Source organism: Erithacus rubecula (assembly GCF_903797595.1).
Source record: "Erithacus rubecula genome assembly, chromosome: 11".
In the NCBI taxonomy this organism is placed as follows: Eukaryota; Metazoa; Chordata; class Aves; order Passeriformes; family Muscicapidae; genus Erithacus; species Erithacus rubecula.
Window position 1 is genome coordinate 9,893,711 of NC_136663.1, and position 23,151 is coordinate 9,916,861.

The 23,151-nt window shown below is 41.8% G+C and overlaps 1 protein-coding gene across 5 annotated transcripts in view; it reads left to right on the plus strand.

The window, feature by feature from the left end:
- Window positions 1-23,151, plus strand: part of LPP (LIM domain containing preferred translocation partner in lipoma) — a 315,895-nt gene that overhangs the window by 238,088 nt on the left and 54,656 nt on the right. For all 5 annotated transcript variants that reach the window (XM_079315245.1, XM_079315244.1, XM_079315243.1 and 2 more), the window contains one exon: window positions 7,489-7,612. In XM_079315245.1, the coding sequence (XP_079171371.1) occupies window positions 7,489-7,612 (124 nt within the window). The remainder of the gene's footprint in view (window positions 1-7,488; window positions 7,613-23,151) is intronic.

Consider the following 23,151-nt stretch of genomic DNA (forward strand, 5'->3'; position numbering starts at 1 on the left):
GCTGTGCTCAGGTGGGTTTGGTCTTTTCACCAGGCAGCAACTGACAGAACCAGAGGACACTGCCTCAAGCTGTGCCAGGGGAGATACATGTTGGATATTAGGAAAAGTTTTTCACAGAAAAAGTGATAAAGTACTTTGCCTGGGGAGGTGGTGGAGTCACCATCCCTGGATGTATTTAGAAAATGACTGCATGTGGCACTTGGTGCCATGGTCTAGTTGAGGTGTTAGGGCATGGGTTGGACTTAATGATCTTGAAGGTCTCTTCCAACCTAGTCACTCTGTGAATTCTGTGAATTCTGAAGGGCTTTGCAAATGAAAAACCCAAAAAAGGGCAAAGCTCAGTTATTTCCTTGGATTTTAAGGGTGCTTCTGGAAGGGTAGGCTTTGGAAGGAAGGTGCTTCTTTCAGTTGTTTCATTGTGGCAATGAATCATCTGGATGAGTTGAGTGCTGCATCAGCGAACACATCTGTCTTCATCAGTATGAATATTGGAGCATTCCCATTTTTATTAGGTTTTCCTCTGTGCTTGTCCTATTAGATGGGAATATGGCTTGGTTAGTGGTGAGATCATGAGCCCTTGGAGTGCCAATCACTGCCACTGGAGCTTGATGCTGTCATTAGTGCCACCTTGGACTGGCACAAGGGAGCCCTGTACAGGTCTTGAGGCTCACCACCTGCCCAAGCAAGGAGTCCCAGATGCACTGTGCCCCCCAGGATCTATAGCCAACATGTCAAGAAGTGAATTCAAACTCTTGTACTGCAGTTTGCTGTGCAGCTTGGGATCAAAGCTGTGAGACTGTTATCTCCTGTGGAAGCTTATGGCTCCTACTCTGAAATGCAGATTTTGACCTGTTGATAGCAGTAAATATAATGCTTAATTAATTAGTCCTTTGAAGGCCGTTCTGGTAGCCCACAGTATTATGATGGGAAGAGGAGGGAAGTTGATGAACAGCCTGTGGGGTCTTTACTGCTGGTGATGATCCATGGGAGTAAGAGAGTGCTTGACTCTGAGCCTAGAGAGATGTGGCAATGCAAGCAGCTTAGAGCAGAATAAAGCCTTTGATCTTGAAACAAATAGATGAGTAAGCATTGGACCTCCTGATGTAATTTTATGGAGCTCTTCCAGCCAAAAACATGGGGCTAAAATGGTACAGTCTCTTTATTTGTCTATGGGTATAGTAGTGCCTCATTTTCTCTCTCTCAGTAGTACCATCCAGCTGTTCCTTGAGTTCTTGTTTTTTTTTTTTTAAGTGCCTAAAATATCTGTTACCAAAATAAGTGGGGTTCATGGAAAAAACACAAAACAAAACAGCCTGCTCCCCTTTTCACATGAGATAAGCCTTGACAAGTAAAGCATATTTGTGTAATGATAGGGCCAAGAGGCCCCAGGCAAGATCAGGCACTGCTGCATTTGTTTCTGTATATACATTTAAGTACCAGTGGGACATTAAAATGTAGTATTTTATATGTGAAATATAGCTTAAATCTGCTGTTTCCTGAGATAACATGTAAAAAATTTATTACTTGGAGAACCAGCCACTGCTTTGTATTTTATAATGAGAAATGGTCAATGTTGCTCCACAAAAATCTTGCACATCTGCTGTTAACCTGGAATATATAAACAGTCCATAGTGTCCAGCAGGAGCAAGGACTCGCCAGAATAGCAGTGGAAGGTGTCATTTAACACAGTCATGCTCAGTGCAGAAGCCAGAAGCAGATGGTGGTGTTTACAGAGTATCCTGTTTTTATAATACCTACAAAAATAACCAGCCCTTCCAGATTCAAAACATTAATGAGAATATGAAGAATAGCAAGTAAAGCTACTTAGTCTATTTACATCTAATAGCATAAAACACTCCAAGGACAAAGCAGTCATGTTCATTTGTTACCACGCTTGATGTTTAATAAAATGCTCTGTCTCTGTGCAGTCACTTATGTCACAGAAGCTTGAACAGCTCTGCAGTGCTGATTAAGACAGAAATATTGTTAAACCCATTTTACAGAGTGATTAGGGTGCATGTATGGTGAGCCTGTTGAATTCAGTATCAGTACACAAAGACCAAGATTTTGGGTTCGTGACTGTAAGCAAAAGCTGTGCTCTGATGAGTCAAAATAAACATCTGTATGAGCAACCTGATTTTTAGAAGTCCAGGAAACTTCTCAATTCTATAGTGATTTTGCATTCTGACTCTGCTGTCTTTTAAAACTATCAACAAGATACCTCCCCTTCCTACCTGTCTTCATCCCAGTTTCACAGTGTAAAAATAGGAGACAATTGTGCAAAATTGCAGGCTGCGAAGTTAAAACAGAGGAAAATACTTTTATTGTTATTATTACTCAAATTCTGTGTAGCTTAATGCCACAAGAGATCACTGAAACTAAGAGCTTAGCAGGATTAGGACAGGCAATGTGCATGGATAGCTAAGTGAGGATACAGTTGCAATAATGAAGTTTAAAAATAAAGAAAAATATCCTCTAGAGCTTTGAAGCAGTTACAAAACTGTCCTATTTCAAAGGCAGGCAGTGTTAAACAAATGAGGGCTCTGCTGGCAGAACTGCTTGTTCTGGGTTGCTGGTTTGCTGTGGGGTGGCAGGGCAGGTCAGCAGTGAGGGACCTGGTGGCTTGTTCCACTCTGGCATGTCCCAGAAGAGCCCTCTCTCCTGGCAGCCCAACACTTGAAATTTTGGTCTTTTGGTGTGGGCTGGAGGGCACTGGCTGTCAGTGGGTGTCTTCTCATGCAGGGCACCTTCTTCAGAGGCTCTTGATGAGCTGTCCTCTGACCAGCAGTAAACCCAGGAACGTGCATACTGCAAGGATTCCAGGCAAAATCCTCTTTTCAGGAATCTTTATGTACTCTGGCAGCTGTAACCTTTCACTGGAAAAATAAATCAAGAATTGAAATTTTTTTTTTCTAGTGCATCTCCTCTGTAAGAGTTGGCCTTAATTATAAACTGAATTGCAGCTGTAGGCAATCTTGATACTTCCTTGGGAGCACAACTCATGAGAGTTGTGGCACTGTGTTGGATTTCTTGCTCTGAAAGTTTGCAATTGTTTCGGTCAGTCAATAACTTTAAAAAAATGTGGTCTTTGTCAAACCATTGAACAAAATACTATGCTGCAATACTTTTTAACTGATTATTAGTTTTGGTGAGTGAAGTGAAAGGACTAACTTTTTGCAGTTGAAGCAGGAGGAAAAAAATGAAGAGAAAGTAACTATCAGTGAAAGATGTTTCTGGCTGCCTTTCAATTCCAAATTCAGCTAATGCTACCTTCTGAAAAGAAGATAATTTCCACTTTTCTGTAACTGAGAACACGTAATTGAAGTTATTTTCTCCCAGAGAGAAGAAGCAAATGGACAAGAAAAATGACCACATACAGTGTATTCTGAATAATGGTGCATTCATCACAGCATCATATTCATATGTCTTTGCAGATTTTGCACTGCAGTTTTTACCCATATGGGTAAATATTTATGTGGGGTGGGGAAGGTTCTTGTTGGCAAATGCACCAGACTGACTGCAGAGCTCCCTTTTCTAGGCAGGCCTTGCATCTGAGACAGGTCTGGAGAAGAAAACATATGCCAAGGAAGCACTGAAACAAGAATGAGCTTTGTGTACCAAAATAATTATGCAGTGATTCCACTCGACTGCCTCTTTTGACCTGGCTTTTCAGGAACTGAACTTTAATAAGGAAGATGAGCCAGATGTTGTTGCAGCATTTTGATAGTGGCACAAGCGATTAGCTCACTTCCTTTGTAGCATGAAGATACTTTCTGCTACAGGGCTTAACCCTGGAAGTGCTGATGTATTCCTTAACATCCCAACTAACTATGCAGGACAGTGTTTATTTTGGAATGCTTTTGCAGGCTACTGCAATCCTGTTCTCTTCCTGAGCTTCCTCCTGCAATCTTCTCTTCCCTGAAGCTGTTCAGTGTTTGATGACAGTAGCAAAGGAGGCACACTGGTGCCTGTGCTTCCAAAGCATAGTCCCTCCTGCCAGCCTTTTGTGAGTTCTGTTCCATTTTTGGGGTCAGTTTATCATCCCTGCTGCTGCTGTGGTTAGCCAGACAGAATGGTGCTTGGGGTCTACAAGTCAATGCAGTCCCTTTCTTTGAGTTGTGTCTAGCTAAGGAAGTGGATATTTGTGTGCATTGAGGCATCATGGAGAAAAGAGAATGCATGAAGGTAACTGGTAGATCAGACAGCAAATTGAATTTCTAGACAGCCTTGATTATTGTACAGATCAGGAGAAAATAGAGGAAGTTTAATATAAACAACAACACCACAACTGTGTTTTGTAAGGGAAGCCAGAGTTATATTTTTACCCTGACCTAACAAAGGAGGAGGAAGGAAACTGTTTTGCTGAAACAAGCATTTTATACTGGCCTTAGCATACACTTTACTCTCTATGTTTGTGTACATTTCCCAGCAAAAAGTATGTTCATATGCATGAAATGCATTTTCCTGGAGGCATGTAGTCAGCATGTGCCATGGGAGGAGGAAAAAAGATGTGCCTAGCACTACCTGAATGCTGGTCCAACAGGCATAGCATTTTAGTCAAAATAAGTTAAAGTGTCTCATAACATTGTGGTTGGTATTTGTTATTTCTGCTGACATTGAGTACTGGATAGGAAATCTGCCTGGTTTGGAAAACTGCAATGTAGATAAAATACGAGAGCAGCCTATTTATTGTGTGTATGAGACAGTGTGGCCTCCAAAACCAAAGAGAGTCAGACAAAACTGAAAATCTGCAGATTTTGGTCTTTCAGTTTAAAGGGCCTAGACCACGCCCTCATGAATTAGTCATGGCGGGTTCTGCAGTTGGGAGGTGTGGGAAGCCAGCCTGGAAAAGAGGGAGAGGCTCCACTCACCTCCTGCCAAAGCCTGGCTGTGGTGGGCTGCAGGTGCAGTGGCTTTGGGTTGCAGAGTGTTCAGTGTAGGTCTGAGGCTGGAAAGTGCAGGGTGCAGGATTTACCTTTGCCAAAGAGCTCATGGGTGATGCTTCAGCTCCATGTATCTCACTGCCCTTTTCTGTGAACAGACTGTGGCTTGTGCCTTCTGTTTTGGTCCATTTATATTTCAGGGCCCAAGAGTAAAGGCAGTGTTTCAGATAATGTGTGGATAGAGCCCAGCAGAAGAGGCTGGTGATGACTAATGGGAAATACAGGGATGGGGGCCATCATCAGCTTCAGACTGTGCTATCTTCTCCATGCCAAGTCTAGTAAAAAAGTCACTGTTGATGGAATGACAGTGGTCATTCTTTTCTGCATGGAAACTGAAATAGGTACAACACCTGGAATAGAACCTCAAGAAGCTCAGTTGCCAGATTGATTTCTCAGCCTAATAAATGCTTGGCTGCACTTGCTGTGTTAAAATATATGTTCAGGCAAGATTCGTGATCAGCTCTTTGGAACAAGAGAGCAAAGGGAAAAACTAGGTTGTTCCAAGATTGTCTTGCATTTGACACCTTTAATTGACTTATTAATACTTTTTTTTTTTTTTTGATCATGCTATGTATTATTTCTAATGAAATAGTCATAGACTAGCCCTTCTTAAAAAAGTGACAAGCTCTGGCGAAAGGAGCCTGGATGTTCTGGGTAAAATACCTGCTTCTAGAGCTTCTAGTCAAATGAATGGCCTTATCCACTCCAAAATATGTATCCCACTTACATGACTTAGAAGGCAAATGCAGGTGCATCATACTGCCTGCATTCCCATGTGAAAAAGATTGTGGTAATACAAACACATCAGCATGGTTGCATTTGTACAAAAAAGTTTACTGCTCTGTATGTGGACATACAACATTTCCAGATGCTCAACAGCTTCCTCAGAACAGCTGCTAGGCAACTTGAATTCCTGGAGAAATGCACAAAATCCTTAAATGTTGTTCAGAAAAAAAATCACAGGCAGCAAGAAAGAAAATATGTGGGAAAACCTGAATGTGTGTTAGGTCGAATCTATGTTCTCAGTTAGAGAGTATGAATTTGTGGCAAACAGACCTTGCACAGCCCTTCAGGGAAATTCATCCATGGGGGTTATTCCATATACACTTTTTTTCCCCAGAGGACCATGCCACCCCTCTCCCTTGTGAATTGCTGCTACTCTGCTACAGAGTGGGTTTTGGGCAGGCAGTGGGTGCAGCTACTGTGTGTGTGCACAGCAAACCCAGCCCTTCCAGGGAGCACCTGCTGAGGCCAATGAGTGAGAAGGGTGGTGGTACAGCTTAGCATGGACCCTAGAAAAGTGAGTATGATGGGGTCAGGTGTTTGGGTTTGGGGAGTGGATGATTAAAGTATTATCACAAAGTGCCATTCTGAGACCTTCCCTAATTGATTGATGTCTCATTTAAAATCTCCTTCTTGCCTGGAAGAAATAGGCATGGAAGCATATAGTTAATTCTCTTGCAGTGCAGTGCTTTAAAGCTGCTGTTTGCTATTGAACATCACTGGCTCAATAAAGATTCATCATGTCACACGTAGTCCCTAAAAGTAGTCAGTGCATTGTTTCTCCAGTGATTTTATATTTTCTTGCCATTTAAGTAGTTAAGGAGAAGGGAAAAGTGTTTCCTTGTTTCATATCAAAGGTCCAATCCTTGATGTAGGCAGCAATTAATCAATGAAATCACTTGCTTTGCTGCAATGATGTGTTTTAAAAATAAGTTAGTTTTCATATGCAAGTCTTTCAAGAAAACAGTGCACACAAGGAGAGCTAGTGTCAGCATTTTTTAATCCTGAAATGACAGAGTTTCTCCTTGTGGACACCAAACTTAGCTTCTAAGAAACTTCTAGGCATATGACTATTTCTATGCTTTTCAAAATATGCCATACTTTTGGTGTTTTCCAGGGAGAAGACTCTCTGAGACAGGCTGCAAATACAGTAGGCAGCTGTTAGCTTATGAAGGCCAAGAGATCTCAGTTTTTACACACATATTAAAACCTTTGTATCTCTAGTACTAAAAATCTGTGGACCAGCTCCTGATGTTAACAGCAGGATTCGAGTGGAAACAAACTAGAAGAGAACATAACTAGGAACTTGGGATTATCTGTCTTTGTCCATATACTCTACCTCTGTAGAATTATCTTTTATGTTGTGTTGTTAAGTGATGGAAACTTTACCAAGTCCAAACTTAAATGCTTCCAATGCCTTTTTCAGTTTTGGAGAACGTTTGTATCAAGTTATTCTTGGAATAGTCTTCTGCTTTATTTATTATTATATGCTACCCAGTCGACATCTAATTATGAGGCACAGGATACTTCCCATCCTAGGAGGATATATAGTAGTACATCACTGGATGTTCTTCAGAGTCCATTTTCATTACATTAAGTAAGGTGCTTACTTGCTTGAATCCCTTGGTTCTTAAAAAAAAAAAATAAAACAAAGAATGAAGTTCAATACTGAATGGCCAATATGAACCCCTTATTATGTGGGGATGCTTTTATACCATATCACAGGCTTTTTTTTTTTTTTTTTTTTTTTTTTTCTTTTCAGAGTGGGTACCCAACCTCTGGACCTGCATCAAGCACTCCTGCCTTCAGGCCTGAGGATGAGCTGGAACATCTGACCAAGAAAATGCTGTATGACATGGAGAATCCTCCCTCTGATGAGTACTTTGGTGAGCCATGTCACAAGTGTCTGTGGCCCTCTTCTGTGTTTACTGGGTTCAGTGATGGCAGGCCTGACAGCTGTGCTGGTAACGTAGTGACACTCGTGTTGATGGATGTGCTTTCCATGCTTGGGCTGGAAGTGTAATCATCCATAGGAATTCCTCTGTAATTTCAGCATAAATCTCATGCTCACTCACTGTATGTTTATAGTCTTACTGGATATAAAGTTGAATTTTTCAGTGTCTGGTTCACTTTCACACCATCTGTCCCCAGCTTCCAGGCTACCAGTCTGAATTCAGGTGCGGTCGCTGTTGTGCCTGCCTGCCCCATCCCTTCTCATTGCAGCTGCAAAAAAATCTGGCAGTGTAAATGTGTTCTGCTTCCAAGGCATGGATTTTCATTTTCTCTGTGCTGGCACAGATTAAAAGGAAATCCATTTTGAGTCAATCAGGTTGGTTACACATGGGGACCCAGAACTGGGTCCAACAAATACAAGTAAGACAAATCTGGACTGATTGGTTCATAACGCTGTCATCTTCTTTACCTGGAAAAAGATAAGCATCTAATTTCCTTCTTAAGTGTTATAGAGTATAATTATCTTAGGCATCTATCGGTGTAGAATTATATCTTGCCTTTACATGAAACATAGGTGATAAGGCCTCTGAACTCTGCATTGAAATCAAGAGTATTGGGCACTATTGAAGGATCTGCCTGTGTGCTTAGTTTCTTACAGACTTGGGTAATGATGTTATTATGAAAAAAGCTGCTGTAGTTTGTAGAGTTAAATACTGGGTCAGGCCATTCATTTTGTGTTCATTATCTTTATCTTTATGTCATCATTTCTTAAAAATTCATTTAAATTGCCCCCAGGTCTATTTGCTATAGAGTTTGGTTGGACCGAAATATTTCTGGCTTAAAGAAACTTTTGTGGTCTCGGTTGATCAAAAAGTGGGTGGGACCATAGTTTCACTAACAAACAAGGATCTTGCAGTGGCAAAGATCTGATAATATGAGAAGATTAAGGTGTTCTCATCAAACAAACATTGCCCTTGTAGGTGGGGTTAAGTATCAGTCTCAATTCTCTATCAGTACCTATAACCTTCTGTGGGCTGTGCCCTAATAACCAAAATGTCTTCTCTGTAAACACTGATAGTCATCAGAATTGATGACTATTGCAGATCTGAGGTGTGAGCAGGAATGGCTAACTGAATAGAAAATAGCCAGGGATCATTTTCTGTGTTGCTGCCTTTGACTTCATGTCTGCCCATAGCCATTTGGGTTCACTCTCTGATGTTTTAAACATGAAGCTACAGCCAAATAAACATAACATGTACTTAGCCATTAGCTGGGCAGGAAAGAGGGAGAAACTTTTTTTCTGCCCTCTTCAGGCAGATGGCTGAAGCCCTGAAGCATGAGATCTGATTACAGCAATTTTCTTAATGTAGAATTGTATGGCAGGAATTGGTTGATAGACCAAAGCCCATTCAGTTTTCATTTTAGCCCAAGAAGGTAGGCAGATAAACAAAGATTCACAGGCTCCAAGGTCAGAAAGGACCTTGCTATTATACTGCCTAATGTCCTACTCTCAGTTTCTCCCAGAAACATGATTGAATCATGACTTAAAAAAAAAAAAAAAAAAAAAAAAAAAGATCTAATCTTATCTTAAAAACTTCGAGCAATGGTGAGTCAACCACCTACCCTGATAAGCTGTTCTAGTGATTAATTTTCCTCACAGCTTGGAAATTACTTCCTGAAGTGAAGCTTTAGTTTTATTTACCACTTGTATTTATGAAGCTGCAAAGCTCAAATTTTGCAAGCTAATATTGTATGACTAAGATTGCTCTGCTCTGTTTGAGAGGGTGGTACATCAAAGTTTCTTCATCCAAAAGGGATGCATGGCTGAAAGGGTGGGAACATAAAGTCTCTCAGTGTTAGGTAATCAATTTGGCTATCAGATGGGAGGTCAGACCAATGCCATGCCAATAGCTCTTAATTCAGCAGGAGACAAGAAAATGGAAAGGAGGCTTCAGAGCACTCAGAAGTTTTGCTAGTGTTATTTATATAAACAGTAGCATAATCAAAGATGGAATAATCCTGCATGATGCACTGTGGAAAAATCAAACAACAACCTTAGTCTTACCCTTAGTCCTACCCTAATGTGTAATTACCAACTACACCTGATTGATCTTCTAATTGCACTGTGTGCCACTGAAATTCATCTCTGAGGTGCTGTCCAGCCTTGGCATTCCTGGTGTGCCAAAGAACCATGTGTTGGGCTGGACATCTCCTCAGCTCCCTAAGCATGCTGTGCTCCATTCAGCTTTCTGGGAGCATTTCTAGCTAACAAAATACAGAATGCTGGAGCACAACTGCTTTTTTTGCTTTTAGGTATGCTTAGTGAAAGAGGTAGGCTTCCCTCTTCTTCCCAGGTTTGCTCTAGCCCAGGCTCCTCCCTGGATCTCTGGAGTCACAGTGGATAAAGCTTTCTGATACAGCAGTGCAGGCTGGGAGTTTTATACTAATTCTGGCTATGTCAGAACTAAACACCCATTTCTACTTGAGCTGTCAGCCAGTGCCTTTCAGTAACTTCGTGCTCATGTGGAAAGAACAAATTAAGTGTGGGAGGGAAAAAAGAGTCTTTCAACTTTGGTTAACTATCTCAACCGGTATCTGCCCTTGTTCTTTAGTTGTCTGGCATGGTAGTGTGGACTGTACAGTATTCATATGGCACATTGATCAAATAATCCGAAAAAGGACAAATGGGCAGAGACATTGACTCTGATTTGCATTAAATATCTTATGCCTGAGGTCTAAATGCCATGGTAATTGTAGCATACCAGATAGCTGTCAGCTAATCACTTTTATTAGTTTGAATTTAGAAAACTGGATTTCAGCATATTAAAAGTTGGTTAAGAGCAGATAGGTTTTGAATTGAGGAATCTAATTAACCTTGCTAGAAAGCTGCAAGGCGTTATATTAAGTCATGAAAATAATTTGTTGGAATAATTACATTTGAACTGTCAGGCTGGAGAAAGGTCATTTTACTTGGTCTGCCAGCACTCTGGGATGTTCTCTGTAACCAACTTCCTTCTGCAAGTTCACTCACCGTATCTCTGGTTTTCTGTCAAACCATTTTGGTTCTGTAGTCAGCAGGTTCTGCCCAGCAGTGGACAGGGTGAGGGTTCCTGGGAAGGAAGAAGAGTAGGAGTCACTAAAGTTGTCTTTTTGCCCTGGAAATGCTGTCTGGTACTGCTGGCAGACCCAGTGAGCTGAGCTGAGCTGAGCTGAGGAGCAGGACAGCCAACACTCCATCCAGTCTCTGCCCACTGCACCTCTCTGCAGCTTCTCAGGTGGAACCAGTGAAGGTGGTTTCAGAGTTGGAGGAGCTGTTCTAGGCAAGGGTTGCTCACACGAGCACACACAGCTGGCAGCAGAGCATGGATCACACTGTCCTCCTGGGGATCCTGGGAGGATGGTGGGAGCCAGGAGCAGTATGCTGGAGACACTTGGGTGCAGCAAGATCACAGCTGGCTGCTTTGTCCTGCCAGAACTTACCACAGCAGCATGATCCAGTCACTGGGAAATCCTCTAGCTGCCATTGACAAGGCAGTGCTTAAGCATGGAAATACCACTAGGCATAATAATTTTTTTAAATTCCTATGAATTTTTAGGAGTTAAATGTGCATGTTGGGTATTCTGCCTAACTTAACTTTGTTAAGACTACACTACTATAATAAGTCTAAGCACCCCAATCATTGGTGTATGTCCCCTCCTACCCCCTTGTAGGTTCTGGGGTAACTTGTGGAGTGACTCCTCTTGGGAAGTCCTTGACAGATCAGCAAATTAAAGTCTTTTAAGTCTAAGCTGCTCTTCCTTCTTTACTGATGATTAAGTTGCTGATCTGTGGTAGTTGGCTGTCTTTAATCAAATCCCTTTTTATTAGAAAGGATTCCCAAATGTCTTATGCTCTGTGCAGTAGGGATAGTTTCTCTCTATCACAGCCCTCCCTTTTGATAAATGTGCTATTGTAGACAGGCATGTCTGATTTGTTTGGAAAAAATAATACTTAGTGGAGTGGAAATTGGGTAAGGTTGAGGGAGGAGAAATGGATACTTATAGGAGATTAAAATGAAACTATCAAAATTGTTTGTTGGCTGCCATGGGAAATTACAGCCCTTGATTTTGCATTTTAGAAAACCCAACCAAATACACACACACAAAGATCACCAACTGTTCTGGACCACTGTTTCAAGTCTTATAGAAAAAAAATACTTCTGGCAGCTTATCAGTCTCTATCACCATGCAGACAGTGCTGATTAAGACTGGAAAAGTGCCATTGGGGCCCCTCATCTCCTGTTGCCTTCTGGACTATGTCCCAGCTGAGTCACTCCCCACAGCAGTTTCCCTGACTGGTGGGAAGAAACTCTCACTGGTATTTTACCATACATGCTCAGAGCTACCAAAGGAACCACCAATTTTATGTATTGGATAATGTAGCAGTCTCCTTTTGTAGTTCCAACATGCTGTGGGGATGCACGTGGGGAGAAGAGAGATGCTAAAATCATCCTGTGGGAAATACTCAGTTTGTGCAGTAAAGAAATCTTGATTTAACTCTGAACTGATAATTCAGGATATATAGGTTTTTTATATGTATTTTCTGTGTACCCTGGCTTTGACAATGGGAGAGGTGGTGCAGAATTGGGTCAAAGAGCAAAGCCAAGAAACAGGAGGCTAAATTTTGTTTTCTACTTCTCATCTTGACATCTTGACCTGTGGCAGATCATTTTATTTTTCAAACCTTTTTTTTCCTTTTTCACCAAATTTGCTGGAGATAATTAGCAGCAGTAGTCATATGTGCATCCCCTAAGGAGAAGCCTTCATTTCCAATGGTCTTTGAAATGCCATGTCACAGTTAAGATAAAAGAATGATAAGGGACAACAGTATTGAATCTGCAAAGACTCTGCCAACCTTTCCCATCATTGGCTTTGCATCTTCCATTTGTCTTCCATCTCCTTTTAGCTAAAATTCCTTCAATAGGACCAGTGACCTGGTATCCAAACAGTGATGAATATGTTCCCTAATTTTACCTCTTGAGAGTCAAGACATGGGTTAGCAGGTAGCAGTCCAAGTCAGGTATGGGAGGGAGTGTGTTAGAGTTGTAGGAGATTCAGCTGAGGAGACACACAGGATGTCCCAGGTATGGCTTCCTTTGGTTCGTGGTGCCATTGTTTCCTTTGGCATGGCTCTGGGCACCGTACAGTTCTAGAGGCTCTAAATTGAATGATCTGTGTTGCATTTCAGTCATATCAGCAGAGACTAAGAGGCACAAGTAGCCACTTGGTTTCATCTGAATTATTGCCAAAAGAAGAAACTGAAAGTTGTCATATCTTGCCTGTACTCTTAGATCTGTTCTGAAAAGGTTATCATTAAAAGAAGCATATTATTATTACAAGAGCATAATTACATTGTAATTTTGCCATGTAATGTGACTTGTCTTTTGTCTAAAGGCAGGGGTTCTGCTGCAAGATGGTGTCTGTCCTCATTTGAGCAACATCTGGGTCAGAAAATAGTAGGTTAGACTTTCAACAACTGATGAGCCGACAGTCATTTTCTGTTATGTAACCGCTCACAAAAGCAGGAAGAGCAGACATATAATGGGAACCCTTTTCTCCATTGTACTTCAAATCATTATATTTTTATGTTCAAGCCATATTCCAGCATTTGCACACAGGCTACAAAGCCTGGGAGGAACCTCTGCTCAGGGAGGTCACAGTGCAGCATCATCAAGATCCAGCGGCCCTGTTGTGGGCTGCCGCAAGGGGACTCACCCTCCCTCTGCTCCCCAGGGGCTTTCATTATCTTGCTAAATGGCTTTCAGAGCCTGTTTCTTCAGTCTCACTTCTGTCAATACTTGCCACCCTCGTCTAGCTTCTTCAGGCAGAGAGTCCTCTGCCTGCTGGCATCCTTGCACAGCAAGTGCAGGTAGAGTAAATTGATAAGGGTAATCTCAGTGCAACCTAGTCAGTGAATTTTAGCCCACAGTTCCAAAGTAAGAAGACAAAAAGGGTAGGCCAGTGAGTGATGTGAGAGCAAAATATACCATATCTACATGCACTTACAGCCAGCCATGAGAAAGGAAAGAGGCTGTGACCTGGTCTAAGTTTCTTCTCAATCATTTGAAAGCCTGGAAATGGATGCAAAAGTTTGATTCTTCCTGATGTTTATCCTATTCACATCTTACTCTGTATTAATTCTGGGAAACATGTTTTATGAAGCTGAGTACCTAGATCTTTTTATGTCATGAGTATTAGCTTTATAAAGGCTTGAGTGCACATCTTTTAAATGAAGAACCAGCAGGTGTAGCAGTCAGGAATGAGAGAAAGTTGCACTTCTGTAAGCCTTGAGCACCTGGTGCCCACATGGGCCAGGACACAGGAGACTCACCTTCCATTTTCCTTTTCTTATCCACACAAAAGTGGCCAAGACTTTGCATCATGAGTGTTTCTGAAGCACAGTCTCTTCAGAGACCGCTGTGGCTTCACAGATGGGATCTAAATCTTGCATCAAAACCACAATTACCCTTTGTTAGTGTAGGTCATAAAATCCCAGCTGGAACAGGTAACAAGCAGCATGACTTCTGTGCTTTTAATTCCCTGGTTTAGCTTGAGTTGCTAGCAGTCAACACAGACATATTCTTACTTTTAAACAGAACTGATTTTTGATGCAGAAGTTATTTAATGGACAATAAGTTCAGAATACCAAAGTAGCATTTTATCAAAGGGATTCCCATGATTACCTGTATGCTGTGAAAGAAGGGTGGGTTTCAAGCCATGAATGAAATTAGGTTTGTTCCGAAAGTTAGTAAATAAAAACTGATAATTTCCTCTGTCTTCTAAGAGGAGTGAAATGTGATAATAAAATTCAGGAATATGTCTTTCTAAAGTACAGCTGTGTTGTACATGATTCTTCAGCATGTTTAAAAATTAACATAGTCATGGAAAAAAAAAACCCACAAGGGTGGTAGATACTTCCTTTGTTGTGAGAGGGCTCTTAGTGTGTTAGAACCTGTACAGGTGGATAGGAAAGCTCATCCTTTTCAGAAAAACCTTTGAATGATGATGAGGCTATTGATCAACCCCCCATACTTATGAGTCCTCCATGGAAACAAACCAAATCTTTCTATCTTGATTTGACAAACAGCTCCAAGACAATCCAGCTTGTTCATGATGAACTTATAAAATAAAGTAAACTCTCTGTGAACTGAAAGGGCTGAAGAATTGATGGTGAGCCATCAAGTCTTCAGCTGTAGTTCATTAATCTGTGGCTAACCCAGATCAGTAAAAAGCAAAATGGGACCAACCTGCTGGCTGTTTCCTGCTCCACATGAAATGAACTGGCTGGTCCCTGGGGATTATCTGCAGGGATGTCATTACTTGATAAAAACTATTGCATTAAAAATTGTGGCACCTGGAGACCCCTGGTTGGGAATCTCCTTGGTGAGGCCAGGAGTTGAAGATGGACTGTTAGTCTAGGACATACAGGATGGAGAAGATTGGTTCTCCTGTTTTATGGAGAAAAATGCAACCAAGAGTTTCCTCCATCTGGGACATCATAAGCTCTAAATTCTCACATACAGGTATTTTGAGAGGGAGTTGTGTGTATGCGTGTGTCTATGAATGAGTGAGAATGTTTTTCTGGACTGTATTATTATAGAAGTAATTTTCACTTCAGATAGAGCTTTGTAGTGTTTAAAGCCTCAAGACATTCTTTTGTCATGACTTGTAGCTAAGTTGTCAAGTGAGGCACAGGCATTCAGTTTTGGAGATGGAGTTAGAAACCCTCCCAGCCATTCAGTCTTGGATAAATCATTGTCCCAATAACATGAAAACAGTTTAATTTGTTTCAAGTTAGTTGTATACATGACATGACAGGAAGGAACCTTTTCTTTTCTTTTTAAAACCAAAACCAGCTCACCTGTTCTTTGAAGCTGGATGTACTAAATTTGCAGTTTGCTCTCATGTTCCACTATGGCTCATTGTGCTGCAGTGGCATCCAAGGTTGTGGTCACACTGTACTGTGTGCAAATTAAATGTGTAGGAACAGGGTGCATCCTTCAGAGTTCTGAAACTGAAAATATGTCAAGGACCAGGAAATTACTGTCCCTAATTTACAAATGAGGGGCTGACTGGCAGAGTTAAGATGACTCACCCAGAGTCATGCTGAGATCCAATAGTGAAGTGGGAATTGAGCCTGGAATTCCTTCAAGTTCCATGCCTTACCCAAAGTTGTGGCCACACTCTTTATTTTATGTGAAAATCCACCAAAATGGGCTTGTGAGCCTTGTCTGATAAGAAATCACAACCTGGGAAGGCTCTTCCCAGCATGCAGAGCAGAAGCCCTATTTTCCAGGGTTAGTAACAAGGCTATGAAAAGAAGAAAGGGGGGAAAATGTGCTCCAGGATCACACTTGATCATTTTAACTGCTGTTAATGTAATGTACCCACTAATGTTATCACACTTCAGCATTAAGATAGTTCAAGGCTATTAGGAAAATTGATAATTCACCATAGTAATCTGTTACTTTCCACTCTAGCAATCAGTGTTCCACGGAAGTGGGGCACAGTGTGGCATTTGTTATTTCTTCTTCTGGTGGCATTTGTCTCATGCTGTCATTTTTTGATAGGGTGGTTTGTCTTTTGCAAGTAGCTTTTGGGGGTATTTTAGTGTCATTAACTCAAAATGAGTTATTTCCAGTGGGGGAAAAGGACAGATTTTATCTGAGAGTGAAATATGTTAAAAAAAAAAAGAATTAAATAGGACTGTCTCATTTGCTGAGTGTTCTCTAGCCTCTTCTCTTCTGATGGAAATGCATCAAAACTGTTTGGTTTTTTTATAAGGAATTGCTTTGACTCAGATTCTGTGAGATGAATCATAACCCACTTTCTCATCTGAGATGTGAAAAAAAAAAAATTCCAGCTCTGCTGTCAATGTCAGCATAATCAATACAGAGTGATTCTCAGTGGTGCAAAGAGGTAGGGGAGGATTAAAAGAATGAAAAGAATCAAAAGTAGCCAAACTTTCCTGCTGGTTTTGGTAAGCTGCTCTATTTTCATGTTCCCAAATGCACCTTGCTTCTCATCATGTCATGTCATGGACATATGTTTTCATGTCTCTGGCTGCAAGCCAAGGTCACAACTGCTGCTCAAAAGTCAGGAGACTGTCATCTCAAACTGGCAGGCAGATCACGAGAAGCCAGCCCTGGCAGACATTTGGGGTGCTACAAGCAGCCAAGAGTAAACCTGTTTTGATTTGTGAAACCTGCAGTTGAGATGTCACCTGCCTGGATTGTGCCAGCACAGATTGTGTCAGCTGAGCAGGAGAGAGTGGCAAAGCACCGTGCCTGTCCCGTGGCCCTGCCTAAGGCAGCCCCACTGGGGGAAACAGTGTCAGTAGCAATAGGATCACTGTGGGTGCAAAGCAGAGATGGGAGACTACATCTGATACCTTGTCACCAGCTTTCATTTAGGAATTTTCTCATTTGCTTTTTTTTTTTTTTTTTTTTTTTTTTTTTTCTCTTGTGTATCTGCCAAGACAAGCACAGAGATGTAGAAATAATTACTTCTGGAAGTGTGAGCTAAGAGCCAAACCTCTGAAAAATTGTGTTCACAGCACCAGGGTCAAAAGGGGACAGCACAGGTAGTGATATGAATTCTGACAGTTGACAAAATGTATCTCCCAGTGAACACGAGTGATTCAGTAAAACACCATGCTAATAGCAGACCCCTTTGTTGAGAGTTTACAGGTATGGGTACAACCATCTTCCCCAGCCTAAGTCACTGTCCTCTGCTAAAGACAGACACCTGGAGGTGGGATGTGAATTATTTTGTTTTGTAGATCCTTCCAAATCACTGTCCCAGCCATGCTAAACTGTCTGTTTAAAGCTGTGAATCAGGCTGTGTTCACTTAGCAGCAGTGTTGAACTTTAATATACAATTCCCTCAACAAATTCTGGTTCCAGACAATATCTTGAGAGGTTAATAACTTACTATCTGCTCAGTTCATGTTATGATTCTGTCTGCACTGTCAGGGCCAGGCTGTGCAGATGATGTGCTGCATTCTTTGTGAGTGCAGGTTGAAAGAAGGGATACTTTTTGTGGGGGGTTTTAGTTGCTTCTGTTGTCATTTAAAATTACACTTGAAAAAACCCCAGCTTTTTAAATGTCTCTATTTCCTCATTATGTGCTTGCCGTGAAAGACAAGTGAATTCAGCATGTGACTGTCAAAAAAACTGCAGGAAGCCTGAAGCCTTTTACCTTGAATTTTCACTTGTGTTGATGAATGGTTGAGACACAACAATATTGACTTTCCACTCCTTTTAGTGCAGAGATTGTGATCACATGAGCTGAGGAATTATCTCTAGCTGAGCTGGAGGGAGACATTTAGAAAGGACTCTAGTGTGGATCCTTTATGCTGTGCAGAAGACTGTCATATGAAGCCAGCTCTTCTGGACAGGAAAGTCCTAGCAATCGTCACTGCCAACGTGGAGCTAATTCTGGTCATGTGTTTTTGTTGTCATCTCCACGAGCTGGGCAGCTGCTTCTCATTTCTGTCCCGTGGCTGGAATTAGTGAGAATCTAAAATGCGTAAATAAATCTGTGTGTACACATATATATAATGCAGAATACTACCTGGAGCCTGATTCTAATGGCATTCCTTTTCTTCCCCCATTCTCCATCTCAACGTCTCACATCAACTGATGCAGCTTTTGATGCCTACATGGGTGACACTGGCAGATCTGATGTGTGTTATTTAGAGGAGGGAGGAAGGCATGGTGGAAGGGCAGGACTGAGGAAGGTATGACTACAAAAATAGTGGATGTTTGGGTGGGAAATTTTAAAATACTCCATCTTCTTTTAGTATATGCCTAAAACCATTGTCTTCTTCAAAAGATAAAATGGCAAAGCACAGGCTTAAGTGTGCTGTGCTTTTGTAGTTGCATTTGGCCACTACTGATGCTAAGACCACTATAGCCTCTTATTCTATGTATACTCAATTTCCATACATGGCAAAAAAAAGGGGAGGAGAGTGAAAAATGAAGGTTGCTCCTGGTCAGATTTATTTCTACTGTTTCTTCACAGGCAGAATTCAGTAGGTGAAGGAAGAGGAGCATGTGCATTGCAGATGTGCACAGCTGGTGCACTGCCATCTCCATGGCATCCCTCTGCCAGAAAGGCAGCTGAGGAGAGCCACAAGGTCTGTGTCAGTTACATGGCCAGCTCCTAGTGAAAGCTTGTCATTTGAACTCTTTCAGTCTCTCTCTGCCCTGCTGTCTCTAAATTGAGTGAAGCTGCTCTGTTCACTCACACAGGCAGGAATCACATACTGTCTTGAGGCTTAGGCAAAAAGCTGCACTGTTAATGAAGGTTTTAGGAGCCTCAGCAGGAGGTCAGAGACAGGCTTTGGAAAGAGGCCACCCCCAAACTTAGGCCAGAGGGACATTGCTGCTCTGGGTTTGGAGATCTGTGTCCTGAGCTAGCTCTGGTCATGCCTGGTCATGGGTAAAGGGTTTTTTGTTCATAAGGCCCGTTGATCCAAGTGTGGCTTGGTCTTTCAAACAAAAACAATACTTCACAGAAAGCCAATTAATCTTGGGATCTCAGTGGATTTTCTGTTATTTCTTTGCTGATTACAGCGGGACATTGGGTGAGGAGCCATAACTAAGCTGTTTCAAGTCTACAGACTGCTTCCTTCTGTTTTGTACAATTCAGTGTGTGCACACAGTCTTGCTGCCTGTTGCCCTTTGTGGCACAACTTTCAGGGAAGACAAGGCTGATCTGTGGCCTTGAGTCCTTTGTAAGTGACAGAAGTCCTGGTACTATGAGTAACAGCTGTTAGCTAACAAGTAGGAATGGTGTGCGTCCAGCAAATGTCTGATTACAAGAGCTGTTCTGGCCTGGGGAAATTGCAGAACAATGTGCTCAGAGGAGCAAACATTTCACAGGATGGTGTTTTGGAGCATGGTCTAATTGTGGCACATAGTGGCTCACATCTCAATAGGTTGACTAGAAGATGCTGCAACTGACATCAGCTTGGTTAGAGTAAAATCAGTCTGGTTGAATAAATACAGCCTAAACTCTTAGGACATCAGTGTGTGCAATAACTTCATTCTTGTGCTCTGGGGACGGGGGAGAACAGAACAATATGCAGCACAAATAAGACTGTAAAATGAGATATTAATATTGTTTCCCCATGGCAATTTACTAATTTTGTGTCACTCTTAGCTGGGAATATCGCATGGTGACCCTTAGTACCTCAGACAGGATTCATCTGCATGAAAAGGAGCTCATAAGATTTTATTCTGTGATTTCCAAAATGCCAGTCTCTCTCTTTTTTTTGCTATGGTGAAGTTCCTTTCACTTTCTCATTGAGCAATACTGGAACTCAGTTTTTTTTGCAGGTTCTAATGTTTGGACATGTATCTGAAGCTTATCTCAAACTCTTCTGGGGTCATCTGGTCTAGAACATGGTCGTAGACTTCCCACAAGCAATGTAATGCATTTTGTTTTGTAGGCCCTCATCTGTGCAGGGATGCTTAGAACAATGGAAAACAATGAAAGCAATTTCTAAAATGTTTGAAGTCCCAAAAAGATCTGTTTTGAAGGCTTTTTTAAGTTGTAGCTTTCCACTGGGACAAATGTCTCCCACACTTTTTCCTATGCTGGAGTGGCAGTAATAATAGCTTCTCTGACCTACCCATCACATCTGATTTTGTCAACATAATAAAGCTGCATCATTTTATGTGAAAATGGAAACCTAGTGACTTAAACCAGTGTTGGCTTTCTGGGTTTGGTCATATAAATTCAAAAGAAGTCGACTAAGTTTACACCAGCTAAAATCAGGCTTGGTATAAACTTTCTCTGCATTTACGTCACATCTAAATTTGGAGGTCTAGTGGATTTCAAATGATTCCATTATCACATGTAAACAAGTCCATCAGTTTTCCCTACTGTCACACCAAAGAGTTTAGTGAGGATTAGATACCCTTACTGTTTTCACAGTGAACTCCCATGAATGTAGGAAACAGTAAAGAGCACCCTGAAAGTTCAGAGCGATTTGCCAACTTTGCTTGTACAGAATTGCCGTCACTGGTACGGCATGTTCAGGACGTTTTCCAACACCAAGTTTTTGGCAAACAGTCCCTGCTGATGATGGCTTTTTCTAATGTCTGCTCAAGGGCATTGGACTGGCAGAACTCATCATGAGTTCTGGATATTGAATCAGCCCTTTCCAATTGGTTCAGCCATGGGAGGGGGGAGGGAAAGCTTTTGCGGTGTCAGTTTCCATTGGCACAAAATTTTTGGGTCATGAATTGTGTGAATAATTCAGGAGACAGGGGTTGATGCCCTTAGCATGGAAGCTCTTAGCATGGACGCCAATTCAGGAAGAATCTTCCATCTTAGTCCTACTAAGATGAGTGATGAGTGATGAGTAGTACTTCAAGCACGCCTTTGTAGATGCCGGTCAACATCAGAGCCTCCTCATAGAGAACTTTAGGTGAAATGTCAGGACAGTCTTTAATCATGATAAATGGATCAGTACCCACAATTCTCATGTCTCCTGCTGTTAGTCAAGAGGCCCTGGAGTCAAAACTACCACCTTGAACAGATCAGACTTGATGCCACTAAAGAGCTTTGTTTTATGGTGTGAGTTTTTATTAACTTATTCTTTTTTAAGCCTTGCTAATTTTGAATCAAAACTGTAGGATGTGTGAGAGTGACACATGCAATTGTGCAGATGGATTTCCACATACTTTCTTTAAATAAAATAATAATTGTTATAAATATGTGTCTCATATTTTGCACTAATTCACTTGTAATGGAGGCCAAGCAAGAAAACTTTGATATCCTTATGCAGCAAGCTCTGAGAACGTGACAATCAGGTGAGCATAATGTTCTGTGGATACTTGATATGAGTGCTCCATCATGGACTCGAGATGAAGCATGTGCCACTGGGAGGTTATTCTCAAATTAGAGAGTTATCAGTATTACTTTCCATCTACCCTGGCCAGTAAAAGCAGGTCCCATGACCCAAAGGAGGAGCAGAATTATAGTTATTACTTAATTACATCAGTCTAATAAATATGGTGTTACCAACATCAAATGACATTTTAAAAGGGCTTTTGCTTTCAATACCAGTGTCACATTTTCAGATCATGACATGTGTGGTCATTCTGAATAGGAACAAATATTGAACGTCTCTTGCAGAATCAGAGTGCTTCTCCATCCCAGGTTGTAAAGTTCCTGTTCCTTGTCCAAGAGAGTAAGCAAATATTGGACCTTGTACCTGGTTGGAAAGGTCTCAGATTTTGGAGTGAAGAAGGAAACCTCTGTCTAGTAGGTTGCTTTAATGAGGGGGAAAAAAACAGCATTAGTTGATTCCAGCTACTGGGAAATTTGGAGTGATGGAATTCATTGCAAGGAACAGTGGATGCTCAGCATACAGGTGAGGTGGTTTCCAGTGCCTGAGGGATGTGATTTATGGCAGGGCTGCTGTCAACACACAGACAGCGCATGTTTCAAAACAGCAAGGAAGCTTTGGGCTGGTGCCGGATTGTGAAAGGCAGGGTTTTCAAAAGACCTGAAATAAATGAGGTGCTGGTTGAAATTCGGTGTGACATCTTCTAATGCAGCCAGGCACCTTTGAAAACCTCAGGCCTAAATGTTGTTTGGCCTATGAGAGCTGCCATTTGTTCAGGACACTACTCTTTGTCAGATCCAGCCTTTTTTCACTTTTTTTCTTTCACTTTTGGCAGTGGGGAGATAGGTTCCCTCCCTGTTTTTTGGGTTTTGTCAGATGTTTTTCCTCAGGCAAGCATGCAGGAGGCATTCCAGGTTGGTAGGCCAGAGCCAATGGCAAAGGAAGCATCTCTGACTCAAAACTTTGCTGTTACTCAGGTGATTTCATCTTCACCCCTGAACAAAGCCTTTGGTGAAAATCGGTTCATGCCACAACCTTCCCAGTGATGGCACAAGGCAGAGATGAGCTGCAGAATACCAGCTGGAGCACAGTCAGGCTATGGAAGAGTGAATTGAGTCATTCATGCCCAGCCATAGATGTGATTTTTGGCAGTGCTTGAGTCTGCTTAACGTACTGATGGTGCCTGTCCTGGGCTTATGAAATGGTTTGGCTGGGCAGGGGGACAGAAGTGGTTTGAAGTGCCCTTGTGCAACATGGACACAGTTGGAGATGAAAGTCTTTGGGACTGGGGACGTTGTTTGCTGTGTGTTTGTCCTGCACCTAACATCACAGAGCTTCACCCCAGTGCTTGGGCTCCTTGAGCCTGCTTTCATGCTGGAAATGGCAAAACCAACTACAGTCCTTAGGGAATGTGGTAAAAGACATCTCATTTTTTGACCTAGACGTAAAGGCTGCTGTCTGTATCGGTGTGAGTCTCAGCTGGTCCCCTCTGACTGCACTCTTGATTCAGCTCTGTAAGAAAGCTGAGAGCTCAGGAGAATTTGATCTATGTTTAAGGTGTGCACTGAG